Source organism: Apodemus sylvaticus, chromosome X (genome assembly GCF_947179515.1).
Source record: "Apodemus sylvaticus chromosome X, mApoSyl1.1, whole genome shotgun sequence".
In the NCBI taxonomy this organism is placed as follows: Eukaryota; Metazoa; Chordata; class Mammalia; order Rodentia; family Muridae; genus Apodemus; species Apodemus sylvaticus.
In genome coordinates this window covers 39,988,344-40,006,538 of record NC_067495.1, presented here as the reverse complement: position 1 = coordinate 40,006,538, position 18,195 = coordinate 39,988,344, and the positions used below count along the sequence as shown (strand labels likewise).

Below are 18,195 nucleotides of genomic sequence, written 5' to 3'. Positions count from 1 at the left end.
TTGTTTGGAAATAATTCATAAAGTTCCTAACACTCAGGTTATTATACTCCATTCTTTAAATTTTTTATATATATTTATTATGTACATGTGTGTTTATATGTATGCATGCTTATGTGTCACAGAGTATATGTGGAGTTCAGAAGGCAAGTAGCTTGTTTCTTCCTTCCTGTCATTTGAGTTCCAAGGATTAAATGCAGGCTGTCAAGATTTGGTGACAAGGACCCTTATGCACTAAGACACTTTGCCAGCTCTATATTATAGTTATAATTAACCACTCTGAAATATCCTTTGCACTCATTCTAACAAAGAAAATGAGCTAAATAATTTAAATAGAAAATAACACAAGATCCATCATTAGCTCTCTTGTGAATGCTATTGATAGATGCAATCAAATAATGCTATCATTAGTTAAAGAGACAATCAAAATAAACCTCAGAATTTTGTATGACACAAAAGAAAACTCTGGATGAATATCTCGTCATGATTAATTTATTTTCATTAGCCTACTTTGTCCCAATTTAATTAGAAACTTTTTTTCAGTTAATGCATTAGAGACAGAAAACGAGAACTGTATTTATTGTCACAAAGAGGGAGCAAGAGCATATTATCCTCGACTGAATACCCATTTTACATCAAATGCATTATTATTTCTACTCATATTGTTTTGAGAAAAATCCTCATTTTAGGCAACTCTAACTATACAAGTTTAATAATTAACAGATATGTATATTTAACGTGCTATTTTCTATGAAAAAAAGGTCAAGATTCAATGCATAGTTTGTCTTCTCAAAAAAGAAATTGGTTCAATTTTCACTTTCTTGGTTCCCTTTAAACAGTAATGTATCACTAGGCCTTTTGACGAGAATGAGGCAGTTACAAAGTCAAATTCCTCAAGCTACCATTCTGTCTGTTTTAGTTTGTATCTTAATTTTTTTAAAGTCTTAGAAGTTGTTTTCTTCTCCTTTTCTGACTCCTACCATGTAATAATGGGTATGTGATTACTTCTCTACCAAAATTTTTGTGAATTATTATAATAGTGGGAAAAGAGTTAACAATATTACTTCCTTCAAAAAAACATATTGAAAGAAACTAAAAGGAAAAAAATACTTAATTATAACCAAATAATTCTGAGTAGAATTTTAATAATACCAACATTATTTTAAAACATTTTCAGAATAATTGTGGGTTTGTCACTCTATCTATTGTAAAATATTGCAATGTATTTAAGAGAATTCTCAGGAAAAAGAGAAATATGAATAGATTTGCTTCAGTGGATTTCAGTAAGCATTTTTGTAGGATAAACGTGTTTATTAGAAGTTAGAAGTTCTAGTACATCAAATAGTATTTGACAAATTCATTCAAACTGTGAAAATGAAATAAGCTCCTGAACTCTCTTATTGAATGAACTATATAGAATCTCAAAGAAATCCAAAATCCCATGATTGTAGTATCTAAAGTGGAGACTTTATTCTCTTTGAGGTCATCTTGAAAAAGTACATAAAGAATGCACAGCCAGCCTGGGATGCATAGTGAGACACTTAGAAAATGCTGACACATGAAGAAAATCTGATGAAATGGTTTTGTAAGCAGTTTTATCAATGATTTCTTACTAACCCAGATGAATTGCTTTCAAATGCTCCAGCTGGGGAGTGAACATATTTTTGAAATCTGAAAAGACCACTACAATTTGATGGCAATTTCCCCCTTTGAAAATCTTATAGATATCACTGCTTTAGTGTCATTATTTATCTGAGAAACTATTTCAATTTTCTGAATACAATTATTGTTTTCTGAGAATGGGCTTCTGCATTCCTTTAAGAAATATATGGGAAAACATATTTCCCCACATACAGTTATCTAGTGTGTTTAATGGCATTATTATAAAAGAAAAGAATGCAAAATAACTTATTTCCAATAAATAGTAGCACTATATCAAATGTAGGAGAACATACATGTACTAAAGTGAATATTCCTAATCAGTATAGTACCTTTTGTCTGTTTTCCCTAAAGCCACAGTAACAACAATACTCAATATATATTACATACCTGATACCTATTTATAATATATAGGATTATTCAATGCTAATGACACTACAAAATATGTATCACAATTTAATTTGCATAAATACATATGTACCTACACACAAAAAACATACATATTTACATATTTTCAATATTTTATATTGAATTACATTACCAGATTTGGCGGTGCTTAGTAAATAGGGTGCCTCTTTAATTAGCATGCCTTAGTTCCTGCCCAACTATTTACTGACCTCATCCCAACAAGCAAATAATTTTTCATGTCCTTATTTCTCTTTGATATCCTACAAACCTCTAATTTGAGCAGTTCTAAATTGCAGTAGTGTAATATAGATGGTAAATGTTTTAGATATAATTTAAGTATTAAATCTCTTTGAAAACTACTAAATGTGTCTGTTCTTCTTTATTTATTTATTTTGATTTTTTTTTTATTTTCTATATTCTTTGTTTACATTCCAAATAATTTTCCCTTTTCCGGTTCACCCCTCCCCATAAGTCCCATAAGCCCTCATCCCTCGGTCTGTTCTCCAATCAAATCCCTCCTTCTTCTCTGTCCTGGTACTCCCCTACAATGCTGGGTCAATCCTTTCCAGGACCAGGGACCTCTCCTTCCTTCTTCTTGGGAATCATTTGATATGTGAATTGCGTCTTGGGTATTCAGAGCTTCTGAGCTAATATCCACTTATCAGTGACTGCATTCCATGTGTGTTTTTCTGTGATTGGGTTATCTCACTTAGTATGATGTTCTCCATCTCCATCCATTTATCTAAGAATTTCATGAATTCATTGTTTCTAATAGCTGAATAGTACTCCATTGTGTATATATACCACATATTTTGCATCCACTCTTCTGTTGAGGGATAACTGGGTTCTTTCCAGTTTCTGGCTATTATAAATAAGGCTGCTATGAACATAGTGGAGCATATATCCTTATTGCGTGCCGGGGAATCCTCTGGGTATATGCCCAGGAGTGGTATAGCAGGGTCCTCCGGAAGTGTCATGCTCAGTTTTCTGAGGAACTGCCAAACTGATTTCCAGAGTGGTTGTACCAATTTGCAATCCCACCAGCAGTGGAGGAGTGTTGCTCTTTCTCCACATCCTTGCCAACACCTGTTGTCTCCTGAGTTTTTAATCTTAGCCATTCTGACTGGTGTGAGGTGAAATCTCAGGGTTGTTTTGATTTCCATTTCCCTAATCACTAATGATGCTGACTAATTCTTTTTTTTTATTTTTTATTCGATATATTTTTTATTTACATTTCAAATGATTTCCCCTTTTCTAGCCCCCCACTCCCCGAAAGTCCCATAAGCCCCCTTCTCTCCCCCTGTCCTCCCACCCACCCCTTCCCACTTTCCCATTCTGGTTTTGCCCTATACTGCTTCACTGAGTCTTTCCAGAACAAGGGGCCACTCCTCCTTTCTTCTTGTACCTCATTTGAAGTGTGGGTTATGTTTGGGGTATTCCAGTTTTCTAGGTTAATATCCACTTATTAGTGAGTGTATACCATGAGTCACCTTTTGAGTCTGGGTTACCTCACTTAGTATGATGTTCTCTAGCTCCATACATTTGCCTAAGAATTTCATGAATTCATTATTTCTAATGGCTGAATAGTACTCCATTGTGTAGATATACCACATTTTTTGCATCCACTCTTCTGTTGAGGGATATCTGGGTTCTTTCCAGCATCTGGCAATTATAAATAGGGCTGCTATGAACATAGTAGAGCATGTATCCTTATTACATGGTGGGGAATCCTCTGGGTATATGCCCAGGAGTGGTATAGCAAGATCTTCTGGAAGTGAGGTGCCCAGTTTTCTGAGGAACCGCCAGACTGATTTCCAGAGTGGTTGTACCAATTTGCAACCCCACCAGCAGTGGAGGAGTGTTCCTTTTTCTCCACACCCTCTCCAACACCTGCTGTCTCCTGAATTTTTAATCTTAGCCATTCTGACTGGTGTAAGGTGAAATCTCAGGGTTGTTTTGATTTGCATTTCCCTAATGACTAATGAAGTTGATGCTGACTAATTCTTAAGGTGCTACTGAGCCATTCGAAGTTCTTCAGGTGAAAATTCTTTGTTTAGTTCTGTACCCCATTTTTAATAGGGTTATTTGGCGCTCTGGAGTCTCACTTCTTGAGTTCTTTATATATATAGGATATTAGCCCTTTGTAGGGTTGGTGAAGATCTTTTCCCAATTTGTTGGTTGCCATTTTGTCCTTTTTACAGTGTCCTTTGCCTTACAGAAAGTTTGTAATTTTATGAGGTCCCATTTGTCAGTTCTTGATCTTAGAGCATAAGATATTGGTGTTCTATTCAGGAACTTTACCCCTGTGCCCATGTCCTCAAGGGTCTTCCCCAGTTTTTTTTTTCTATTAGTTTCAGTGTGTCTGGTTTTATGTGGAGGTCCTTGATCCACTTGGAGTTGAGCTTAGTACAAGGAGATAAGAATGGATCAATTCGCATTCTTCTGCATGCTGACCTCCAATTGAGCCAACACCTTTTGTTGAAAAGGCTATCTTTTTTCCACTATATGTTTTTAGCTCCTTTGTCAAAGATCAAGTGACCATAGGTGTTTGGTTTCATTTCTGGGTCTTTAATCCTATTCCGTTGATCACACACACACACACACACACACACACACACATGAATGAATGAATGAGAGTGAGAAAATGAAACAGGAACAGAAAAATAAAATACTTTGTAGAACACCCCATCATTATCTATTCTGCATTATTTCATGTAGCAAATTTTGTGTTTCCTGATGCTTCAGTTAAAATACACAGTGCTATTACTGTTAATCACTGCTTACAATTTTCTAAATCAATATTTAGTTTTTGCTTATCTCCATTGCCCTATGTCCATCTCAAACCACTGTTCAAATATCAACCTGAAAGGATCACATCTTCTTGTACTTGCTTCCATATTACTGGCCATTTCTTTATTGGCTCCTTCTCATTTACCTATCCTTTAAGCATTGCTGTTTCCCAGAACCTGATTTCCCCCTTTGACTATCTTCTTTTACTAGATACTTTATAAATCTGCTGTATCCTTATCATCTATCTTTTGAAGACTCCAAATATATTTCAATTCCTGTCCTTTTCCCCAACATCAAACACACACATCCAATTTCCTGTTACAGAAATAGTTTATTATATAAATTGTTAACATGAAATTTCAAAATATAAATTATTTCTCCTGCAAAGGCCAGTTTTAAGTGAAAATTCTAATTTTGCACGTTCCTCAGAGAATGTTGCAACAAATTTGATTATCTCTCTTTCTGCTTATCACTTATGATCCATTAGAAAAAAATGGCCATACAGTTTATGAAATATAAGCATAACCCAGTCAATTTTCACCGTTATTTCTAGTGCCACCTTGGTTTAACCACTAATCTTTTTGCCTTGATTACTTTGGAGTCTTGTTGCACGCTGCCTGCTCACCACCACCCATGTTTTCACCTTGTAGTCTTTCACAGCATAGCCAGAATTATCTCCTTTAAAAGTGTGTTCCCATCATTGGACTGGCCAGGCCACGTTATATATCCCTTTCCTCTAAATACCTACTCCCTGTCTGTTCCATAGCACTGATCTAAAGACTAGTGTTGTACTGTATTCTAAGACGTTGATGCTTTTGTTTTCATGTTCTCTATATAGCTCACTTTTGAATAGATAGATCATTAGTTATCCTTCCTGTGGTCCCCTTTCACATCCAGAAGTATGTAATAAATATAAGGAATCAGAAAAAAATTCTGGAACAGAACATACTTTTGATTTGCTAAGTGATATCCTTTTAAGTCCTTGTATTTCTAAGTGTTTTCTAAGTGTATTTCTAAGTGTTTTCTAAGCACAACTCTAGTGTATCATATACCTTACAGAAGTTGCTAACATGAGAAAAATAAGTGTTTTAGAGCCCCAGTAAGTGAATAAATACATTTATGAAGCTGTTCAAATCCCTAGTAGGAGCCACAATTGAATTCGATCACACCATTAAAGGAGTAACATGGATGTGCTTCAAACCATTCCTTAAAATGAAAAGGAAAAAGCTCTATCATCTTTTCTTGTGAAGCCTTTTTTGTGAAGTTCTTGTATGAACACAAAAAAGAACATAGATGAAAAATATATCAATATAATATTTCCAAAGCAAATTCAAGTACACATCAAAAAGCTCATCCTCTGAGACACACTGTGATTTATTCTAGGATGAAAGTATTGCTGGAAATATGCAAATTTATAAATGCAATACATCAAATTAATATACTCGAGGGCAGAAGTAAAATGAAAATTTCATATATACAGAAATAGCTTATATAGAGTCTAAAGCATGCCATCCTGACCAAAAGACCTAAAAATAAAAACATGTATTAGGAAGACTCTGTATCAGAACACAGAAGGTTACATATGGCAAACCTCCTGTCAACATTATATAAAACAGGAAAGACTAAAAAATATTTGCAGAAATGCCATAAGTTAACTTTGCCCTCCTTCTCCATTTTTATTGGGTATATTACTTGATGTCTTTCTTGAATAAGATAAAAAGAAGTACAAATAGGAAAGAAATCAATTTGTTCCTCTTTAGAGACAGTTCTTACACATGTGAAGACATAAACAGTGTAACATAAAACTATAAAAACTAATAAATACTTTCAGCAGAGTAAAAAAATAGAAAACTAATATAAAAATAGCTTTTCTATATACCAACAAAAAATGTTGTAAGAAATATTTACAGAAAAAATGTCATTTATATTAGCTTTAAAAATTCATAAAGTATGTATGAAAAAAGAATGGAGGAATGGATACAGAAAATGTGAACTACTCAGCAATTAAAAACAATGAATTCATGAAATTCTTAGGCAAATGGTTGGAACTGGAAAATATCATTCTAAGTGAGGTAACCCAATCACAAAAGAATATACATGGAAAGCAATCACTGATAAGTGGATATTAATTAGCCCAGAAGTTCTGAATTCTCAAAACACAATTAGTATATCATATGATACCCAAGAAGAGGGAAAGAGAGGGCCCTGGCTCTGAAAAGAGTTGATCCACCATTGTAGGGGAGTACCAGGACAGGGAAATGGGGGGGAGGGGTGATTGAGAAAAGGGCGGAGGGAAGAGGGCCTATGAGACCGATGGGGGTGGGGCGGAACCGGGAAAGAGAGAAGCATTCGGAATGTAAACAAAGAATATAGAAAATTAAAAAAAAAAAAATAAAGAAAGAAATAATAGATATCACCATAGGAATTAAAATAGAAGTAAAAGAATGCAAACAGCCAATGAAACCAAGAGTTAGTTCATTAAAAAGAGTTGACAAACCCTTATCCAAAATAATGAAAAGAGAGAGAATAGACTCTAATTAATAAAATTAGAGGTAAAAGGGAGGCACTGAAACCCATGCCAAATAAATTTAAGCATATATGAAATCTATATTAGAAATCTAAAGGGAAGAGATGAGTATATATATGCTACCCAAAGAAACCCTTCCCTCTGCTCCTCCCAATTTCTCGAAACTTCCCCTCCCCTCCATATCCATTTCCTTGTTGTCTCACATTACAAAAGAACAGGCGTCTAGCATATAATAACCAAACATAAAAAATATATAAGGAAATGAATCAAAAACTTTCATATAAACGTTAGACACAGGAAGTCAACAGGAGGGAGAGTTCCAAGAGCAGGCACAAGAGTCAGAGACCCATTCATTCTAACAGTCAGGAGTCTTATAAAAGTACTAAAATTATAACAGTAATGTATATGTAGAAGACCTAGTACAGACAGACCCCTGTAGTCTCTGTGCTTGTTGCTTCAATCTCTTTGAGCTCATATATGCACCTTAGTTGAGTCAAAGGGCTCTGTTCTCCTGGTATCCTCTATCCCCTCTGGCTCTTACAATCTTTCACCACTCTGAATGAACAACACTGCAGGACCAAAGTTTTAAAGTAAGCCTCTGCTACATAGTGAGTTTTGGACCAGGATATAAGATACGCTGCTTCAAAAAAGAACTTTTTGAAAAGAATTTCATAACCTAATGTGTTAATATACACCTGTAAGCTCAGCATCTTAATGTGTTTTTAGGTTCCTCACAAAGAGAATTCTTCCATATGTATTTCTGAATTGATATCTCTCAGGGGAAGGGAGATTTTTGGATTCCTGTAAATATCTGTCTATAATATTCCTGTTGTAATACTTCAAGATAGACTGCATTACTCAGCTTATTTGTTGTATCACTTATAATTTCCTACCCTGTTTATCTTTATGGCTATAAATCTTTATTGAGGCTCTAGTAATCTTATAGTACTTAACAAGTAGAAAGCTACTGGTAAGCAAATAGTTTAATGGAACAGCAGTAAAGTTAAAAGGATATATAGTAGCTTTATTAGCCAATTGTTTTGCATATGAAGTTATTTACAAATGACCAAGTTATCTTCTGAGATACTGAATTCTGCCAATTTTTATAGGGACATCATTTATCATAGTACAATATGAACATAGAATGTAAATGAAAAAACTCTGGATTTTATTTTGGCACCCTGAGGGAGGAAAATGATAGTATGCTATTTATTTTTGTCAACTTGATACAAAATATAGAGACACCTAAAAAAAGAGAATGTCAGCTGATAAATTCCCACCACTAGACTGGCCCATGAGCATGTCTTTTAAGCATTGTCTTGAGTGGCAATTGAAATGACAGGGCCACTTTGGATGGACCCATCAATGAGTAGGTGGTCCTGGATTCTACAAACAAGCTAAGTATGGAGAGGGGAAGCAAACCAATAAGAAGGGTTCCTATTGCTTCTATCTCTGTTCCTAATTAAGGTCCTGCTTTGACTTGTCTCAACAAAGGAGAGTGATTGTAATGTGTATGCCAAATAAACTTTTACTTCCTAAGTTATTTTGATGGTGTTTCATCAAAGCAACATGAAAAAATAGGACATATACTATTTGATAATATTCAAAGTGCTACCTCACATATTTTTGTAAACATTCAGTATTACTTTTGAAATATAGGTCTATGGAAGCAGAATTTATGTTATAGTCATCGTTTTTCTCAGAAATTCAATGACATAATGACCAATTTGATAGATTGCTTTCATGATTTTTTTCTAGGTATTATGAGCCATTTGTGGCCCATTTTCTGCCAGGAAGTGATCGAGAGTTTTTTGTAAAACCTCATTGTGGAGAACTTCCTCCATTTTACACAAAAGGAATTATCTTCAGTGTAGGATTTAAACCCAGAATGTACAGTAAGAAATATCAAGCTACTCTTGTAATACAGGTAAGTTTTAGAACACACACCTTTTCATTTTCAAAGCCAGTAACTCAAGTATGGAGTATAACAAAATACTTTGTAAAACTAAGAGAAATTAAATAATTACTTATATTCTATGTTTAAAAAATATGGAAGAGTATAAATATATAAATGAGTTGTATAATCACAACACTTTCTTTTTTAAAAAAATACCATTAAAGTTATTATTTTGTTAATAGTTAAGTTAAATACAGTTTTGAATATACCGTTTTATCTAGTAAGTATCTTTATCTTACTAGATTTCTGTCCATACTGTAAAATGAGATATTTTGGGCTAAATACGACTTCTAAATTATTTGAAATGATACTATTACCACAGTTTACATTCAGTAGTAGTATAAACACAAAATTCATGTTGTCATACTACAGCCATATAGCTCCTGCTGCCAAAGAAATCCCTAGACTTTTAAACCAAACAAAAATTAGCAACTGCCACTAGAAGAAAAATTGTCATTATAATAATGAATATTGAAAATGAAAATTTAGTTATTGTTATTTTTCATTGTTTGAAGATTTTACAGAGCTGAGGACATCAGAAATGAAGCCTATTTTCCCTTGTTATATATTCCTTATCAATATATTAATAAAAGCTTATATGGGAGACAAGTTGACATTGAAACATGTTTTAAAATTTTTGATTTTGCCAGAAGTTCTGTGATGTATCTGTAATCTCAACATTTAGGAAACAAAGGCTGGAGGAGTCTAATTTAGAAGTTAGCCTGTACAACAGTGGGAGACTAAATTTACAGGAAAAAAAAAGTATTTATTATTTTGTTGATTTAATTTTTACTATGTATAATTCCAAATATGTGAAGCAGACATTGAATATGTGATTTCATGTTATTTGTTATCCTGTTTATAGATATATAAATACCTGGGAAACCCATCTTCAAACATTCCTTTAGTAAATCTCTATTTTCAATTTTGAGAAATATTTGTAGTATTAACAAAAAATATAAATATAGTATATACAGTCCTGTGAAGACTTTATTTTCCTCCAATGATAACCTCCTAAAAATGTATAGCAAAATATCTAAACATGAAAATTCATATTAGAGTCCTTATACTGCATTTAGTATTTCTAATGTATTCTTACATTTATTTATTTGTGGGAGGAGACATGTGTATGTGATGGTGTGTGTGTGTGTGTGTGTGTGTGTGTGTGTGTGTTGAGTTTAGAAGACACCATACTAAAGTCAGTACTTTTCTACCATTGAGAGGGTCCTATAAATAGACCTATCTATATACATAGAATAATGTACTCTACAAATTACTGATATTAGAAAAGATTACAATTCATATACTCTGACTCCAAATCCCAATTAATCTCAATAGCTTCTATATGTACACTTACATTACAGGTTAAGACAGTTTAAAAATACAACTCATAATCTAAATCAACATTATCATATATACTATTATAATTTTAAAGTATTTAGGTTAAGCAGTAAATAACTAACAACAATGTGATCTTCATTCTACTTCACTCAGAAAAGTAAATGACTTAGAATAGTTTTAATAAATCTTGCCTAAACATACATGAAAACTTATATTCTTATGTGCATTGTAATTTAGTTCAACTAACTCCTCTTTAGAATGATCAAAACGTGTTATTTTCCAATTAGGAAACAAGGCAATAAGCATTAGCTTTAATAGAAGGAGGTTTACTTGTTCCATTTATTTTATAAAATAATAATGCTCTTCCAGAAGAGTAGAAAATCTGAACAATTTTCCAGAGTAACGATGAAAAAAGATTTGGTTTATAAAGCAGTGAGTACTGGAACTGGAAGATAACTCAGTAAAGGACATGTTGTCCAAGCCTAAGGACCTGAGTTCCAATTTCCAGTTTGCTCAAAATTTAGGCATAGTAGCACATACTTGCAGCCCCATTGTGAAAGGCAAAAGATTACTGGAGTTTTTTGGCCATCCCACCTAGGTTAATAAATAAACTCCAGATTCAGTGACCAGCTCTGTCTCAAAAAGTAAAGTGGAGCAGGAACAAAGGAACAATCAAAGATGACACCTGATGCCAACCTCTGGCTTCAATATATATATATATATATATATATATATATATATATATATATATATATACACATATATATATATATACACATATATATATATATATATACATGCATAGGTACTGCACACACACACACACACATATATATATATACAAGCACATACTACACACACTTAAAATGCCTTGATAACTATCAGAATTATGGAACATGGTAATATGATACTCTATTGTCATATTTAGATAAAAATAATATATATTTATATATCTTACGAAATAAAACATGTCATTATAGCTATAGGTTCCTTTTATAACTGTAGACACAATTGAATATAAGTATGTATTTTATATGTATATACAAATATAGAATATTTTTATATTACTTCTAAAGAAATCTCATTAGCATGAAACAATAAAAAGGACATTGTAAATCCCCTTTGGTATTTATTTCATTGAAGGCAGATCCTTAAATAAAAATTTAAATACACACATACACACACACACACACACATAATAAGTACAGGGAATTCAGGCAGTATGTGAAATACAGAAGGAAAAGAAATCAATAAAATCATCTACCACAGTGAGAAACTGAAAATTAATCACATAAGAAATTCCCTGAAAATACAGTACAATTTATACCTTGACATTTTCATATTCAAGGTGGGCAGGAATGTAAGGATTTTATATACCACTTGACATTATTCCAGATATTGAGTTATGAATGGACTCAGACACACTTAAATATCCAACTGCAATTGAAACACATACTGGCATTTCTAGAGAGGAAATCTCAAAGAGTTGCAAACACTGTGTATTGGAAATTGCATCATTCACTCAAATAAAAACACCAGGGAGATGAGGCAACCATAGAGCATATGTGTTAATGGATAATTATCAGTTGTTTATTATCTTATTGGTTGCCCTTAATAGTATTTGTCATTCACCCAGAAAGTCATTAGTTTTGGTTGATTTCACTACAAAATAGTGACGCCATTAAAATATGAGTATACCATCTGTTCAAATATCTTTTTAAATAAATAATAGAGTATTACAGTTAATTGGATTGTTAAATATCAATACTAATTCCATAAGATATTAATAATATGAGCCTATTAATTTATTCTTGTCCATTGAGGTGATGTAATGAGTAAGTGTGCTTATTACTAAGACTGAAGGAGACCTTCATTCAGTCCCTTCCTGGAACCCTCATGGTAATAGGAGAAAGCTGATTCTCATATGTTGTATTCACAATTCCACATGCACACAATTGTACATGAGCACAAATGAACAGGCATGTATGTAGTCTGTGCATATACACAGACATACTAAACAAATCAAGAATAAATGTAATAATTTATTCTATGTTGAATCCTGTTTTGATTATATTTTTTAATGTTGGCCAATAGTTGTCCTCTTATTTATTTTCATTGGTTATTTTATTTATTTACATTTCAAATGTTATCCCCCTTCCCAGTTTCCTCTCCACAAACCTCCTTTCTTCTCCCCCACCCTTACCTCTATGAGGGTTTGAATATTTTAAAAGAAAGATTGGTAGAAGATGTAGATCAGATTATATTGGCAAAATAGTTTTGAAAACATCTAATTATTAATATTTATATTTGGTTTGGGGATATTTAATCATAGGTAAAACTTCAAAGCTTACTCTTTAGTTTGTAAAACAACTATCTTTGTTATTAGCTTTATTTGGAGAAATGTCCCGAACACCATACTTAAATCATATGCAAATATACTGACTGAATCATTATAAAATTATTGCAATCCTCATTGAAATATATGAAATCTAATTGTGACTTTAATATATTTTTAACTTATCATTTCAAGTCTTAAACATAGAATGTTGGTAATAGCACATACAAGAAATACAAACTATTAATAATGATAAATATTTCCCTAATTTTTCTAAGTCTCTGGATATTTCTTATAATATCTTTTCCCTCTCTTAATTTTCAGACAGAAGAAATATATTGGTTGTATGAAATAAATGGGTTACCTCCATTGCCAAAATCACTGGAACATGTAACAGCCAAAATTGATGCTACTAACAAGTTTTGTGACTGCATGCCACCAATTCGACGTAATTTTATTCGTGAAAATACTAAACTTCGAAGTACGGGAGTATCTTCTACTGTTAAAGGTGCCCCTTTATTCAAAAAGCATAAATAAATTTTTTAAACATCTCTTGGTCTTAAGTTGTGTTCAATATTTTTATTATTATCTCTGTTTTGGAGGATGATCATAATACAGTATTTTGTTTGGGGTTCTTAAAGCTAGCTTTTTACATACTTTTAATAGGATATAGGTAGTTTCTGGCTTGTATTTTGTTTTAAATAGACCAAATACAAATGTTGCAATTTCATTACTTTTAAAATACAAGACTGAAACATGATTTAAATGATAATATTTTAAAAAACAGTGTTGATATTGATATCAATTTCTTACACTAAAAAAAAAATCAGTGATAGGTTTTGCATGTAACATGAAGGATTCACTATTTTATCTTTGGGGGGGGGCATTGAGATGGGGTTTCTCTGTAGCCCTGGCTGTCCTAGAACTTACTCTGTAGACCAGGCTGGCCTTGAACTCAGAAATCAGCCTGTCTCTGCCTCCCAAGTGCTGGGATTAAAGGCGTACACCACCATCAACGGCTGATATTTTTAATGATTGATATTTATAAAATCATGTTATCTAATGATTTTTTGATAGTTCATTTTATTACATAGCAGGCATAAGTATGGCCACACCATACTTCACAAGTGCCACAACAAACTAAGGGAAATACAATCCCTAGCATAGAATTGTGTTTTTTAAAAGAACACTGTCAAGTTAAGTTTAATTCATGCTTTCTGAGAAGTTCTACCCTCAATGAATCATCATTCTTCATTTTTTCTAGAGTCCTGGGATTATCTCAATAACAAGTGATGGCACATTATACTTCCTAGACATTAATTTCATTTTCATATACATTATGAATACAGAGAAACTAATCATCTATTTTCAATGGTCACATGCCATACCAACTGTGTAAATCTTTCCTAAAAAAATGTTATTTTCAAGGGTTAAATAATTTTCACAAATGGAGGCAAAGATTTGTTTGACTTTGTAAACTTGGAAAAGTTAATTTATGGAACTCTGTGTCACTCTATCTTACAAGACTAATTTTATTAAGAAGATGAACAAATTTATTATAAATTTATAAATATTCTTACTAACCCCAACAGGAAACAACTTGAAATGAAACATATATGGTAGCTTCTAGCATAGGTATAAAACGTATCAGCAAGACATCATATTGGAATATTAACTTTGTAAAACTATTAAGATCAATTTAACACGTGGCCTTTTGACCATCTTGCAAGACTACCTGGAAGGAAGACATGCCTCCCTGCCCTGTCATTGACATAGATGAATCTAATCAGGAACCAAACACCAACATAAAACAAATCTGGGGAGATGGACTCAAGATTCTAGGGCCAAAAAGGTAGGTAGGGAGAAAATCTGGACATTGCCAGACCTGGGCTTTTGTGCTCCTTGCCCCCTAAGCTGTGTGTTTACAGTCTGTGCAGATGCTAGCTGCCTGGAGTGCTTTACTACTCCCCCACACCCCACCAACAAAGACAGCTAAATATTCTGTGGGCTTCACACCTCCCACAGGACCTGACCCTGTGGCTTAGAAAACAGGAGTCAGTGTTTGCACAGCAAAAAAATGCTAATTGCCTTTCTTTATAAGGTCCTTTATCTTTGCAGCTTTCCAACACTCTGAAAGAGCCTGTACTTTAAAAGAACAGGATGTCAGGGCTAGACATACCTGTCCAGACTGCTCAACATCTACATACTGTTAAAAGTATTGTGTTTAAAGTTAACTATATCTTCCTCTAATTTCCACCTACATTATCTAAAGTGTCAAACTAAAGAGAACATATTAGATGATTCTTTATTCTCTCCATTTCCATATAAGATGTATGTTAACTTAGGAAAAAAGTTGACATTTCTGGAAAATTCAGTTGGTAGTGGAGATGAACAGATGGCTACCCAGAAATCACACAGTGAACGGTGATTACTTACTGTGCACAAATATGCTGATGAGGGAGTCCTGCTTTTGGGACACAGTGAAAATCCATGATCTAATACAAAGCCCAAGGTGAAGTTCAGAGTAGAATAATTATCATAATGTGATTTCATATTCATAGTAAAACAGACTAGTTTAGCTAGCTGTAGACATTCCAGAGATCTTTTTGAAAACAAACAAACCCTAAAAACCACCAAGAAAGCTTTCCTAGATGTTAGACTAAACTAATCCATACAGCTTAGAGCACTATTTCGAAGCTAGTGATCTAGCTAGCTCTAGTGGCCCTTTGGGCTACACAGTAAAGGCTCCAAGTTCAATGCTTTGTTTTTATAGAAACTTGACTTCTAAGAAAAAGGTATTTTTAAACTTTATAAGGAGCAATCAAATCCAGTAATTAATAAATGCTATGTATAGAAGTGTTTTTAGCTAGGATTTAATTCCTGTTTGCTTTGAAACAGTAACTGATTTTCAGCTTATCCTGAAGAAATGTTGGTCACAAAGTATTCTTAGATATGTATGCTTCATTTAAGTCTATTCACATTCTGTATCAAAGCTGAAATATACATTGAGCACAGTACTCAGACTAAGCAGGTATGAGATATGTTTATCACCTACAAAGTTACAGAAGAGATTCCGGTTGAAGCTGACAGAACATAAACTAGATTTAAAGTACTGCATTAAAAATACCACAAATACCACATTTGGGTAACTGCAGTGGGCATTCTATTTGGAAGACGACACTACAGAGAGTGAAGAATGCATGGTGCTTACTCATTCACTGCTCTACTTGTTGCTTTTCGTTCTAAGATATTCTCTGGCATAGGGTATCTTTATGACTAGAAGTCCAACTCTTATGCTAAGTAAAGAAAAATCAGAGTTTTGTTTAAAATGCTTTAAATGCCTATATTAAACTACAGAATTTGCCAAGAATAAAGATAATCTGGTTACCAATCAAACGGGTTTAAATATTAATGCAATCCATAAGAACAGTAACAAAAAAAATAGAACATTTTTTTCTCAATAAAAAATAGGCCAGTGGCTAGAAAGTATCATTCTGTGAAGACATTATTTTGAAGCACTAGTCAAAGGAGCCTGTGGAATTTGTCACTGGATTTCTAGTTCGTGCCTGGAGAACCTTACAAAAAGCAGTCCTTGCACAACAGAATGACATTTGCAGAGTGTAATACTGGAGTGAGAGAACCGAAGTTGAGGACTACAATCACATTCCTGTGTATTAAACTGTTGCAACTTAATTATTCATACAGCTCATTGGTCTAAGAGCATAAAAATAGAGAGGAGCATCTCGAAATTTATCTCATTCCATGTTCAGTGACTAATGGGTTAGCCATTCTTCCCATTGTTTACTGGAGGCAAGTCCTTGTTTATAGTCTGATGGCAATCACATGCTCATAGTTCCCAAAGCTACTGTATGAAGAGAATGCTGAAGGCCATACTATACAGCTTAGGGTGACATAAGGACTCTTGCATTCACCAATTCAGGCACACTTCCAAAATATTCCCTATAGTCCAGATTTATTTCTGTCCAGAATGCTGATTGCCAGGGATTGGATATAAGCACACGTACATATAAGCAGCAAGATTACAGTCACTAGACTCTGAAAATTGAAAACGGCAGACACAGTGAGGCCAACGCTGGTCCAGCTACATCATCACCCTTCAGGGCCAGGGCAGAAGAGGATCATGATTTTTTTCTAATAATTTATTTTTATTCGCTTTACATCTTGATCATGAGGCCCTCCCTCCTCTGCTCACAGTCTCACCTTACAAATCCTTCCCCCATTGCCCTCTCCTTTCTTCTCAGAGAAATGGGAGCCCCCCCACCCCCGCTTCTGAACAACCCTACCATAAGACATCTAGTCCAAACAGGATGAAGCACATCTTCCACAGAGGCCCAACCAGGCAGTCCAAGTAGGGAGAAGTGGATCCAGTGGCGGGGAAGAGAGACTGAGTTTGCCCCTACTCCCCTTGGAAGGTGACTCACATGAACATTAAGCTCCACATTTTCTAGAAATATGGAGGGGACCTAGGTCCAGACCCTCTATGCTCTGTGGTTGATGACCCAGGCTTTGGAGCCCTCATAGCCCCAGATTAGTTGACTCTGTAGGTCTTCTTGTGATGTCCTTGACCCCTGTAGCTTGCTCAATTCTATCCCCCACTGATCAAAAAGACTCTCCAAGCTCCAACAGATACTTGGTTGTGGATCTCTGTTTCTGCCACCAACTGCTACTGAATGAAGCCTCTCAGGAGATAATTATTCTGGGTTCCTGTCTGCAAGCATAATCATCATTAATAGTGTCAGGGGTAGGCTCTCTCAGATAGGATGGGTCTCAAATTGGGGCAGTCCCTGATTAGCTGTTTCCTCAGTCTCTACTCCATCTTTATCTTTGCACATATTGTAGGCAGGACAAATTTTGGGTTGAAGGTTTTGTGAATGGATTGATATCCACATCCCTCCCCTGACTACAGGAAGTGATTTTTGAGTTGGTGGACATACTTTAAAATACATACATATATATATTCCTTATAGTTTTTATAATTCTGTATTGCATTATTGAAAAATGTACGTGCATCTCAACATGTAAAAGAAACATCTTTTAAAAAATTACATTTTTACTTATGTGACTCTGTGAGTATATGCATGAATCAGTTTGCACTGTGTGTACAGGAGCCTGTGGAAGCCAAAAGAGGGCATCAGATTACCCTGGAACTGGAGTTACAGA

The 18,195-nt window shown here is 34.1% G+C and overlaps 1 protein-coding gene and 1 pseudogene across 1 annotated transcript in view; one reads left to right on the top strand and one right to left on the bottom strand.

Annotated features, from left to right (window-relative positions):
• The window catches only part of Cfap47 (cilia and flagella associated protein 47), a 220,589-nt gene extending 207,038 nt beyond the window's left edge, over positions 1-13,551 (top strand). The window contains exons 64-65 of the mRNA XM_052171493.1: positions 9,140-9,308; positions 13,339-13,551. Coding sequence (XP_052027453.1) covers positions 9,140-9,308; positions 13,339-13,551 — 382 coding nt within the window. The remainder of the gene's footprint in view (positions 1-9,139; positions 9,309-13,338) is intronic.
• Positions 13,552-16,876: 3,325 nt separating this feature from the next.
• LOC127674444 (protein kish-A-like) lies at positions 16,877-17,255 on the bottom strand (annotated as a pseudogene).
• Positions 17,256-18,195: the final 940 nt, after the last annotated feature.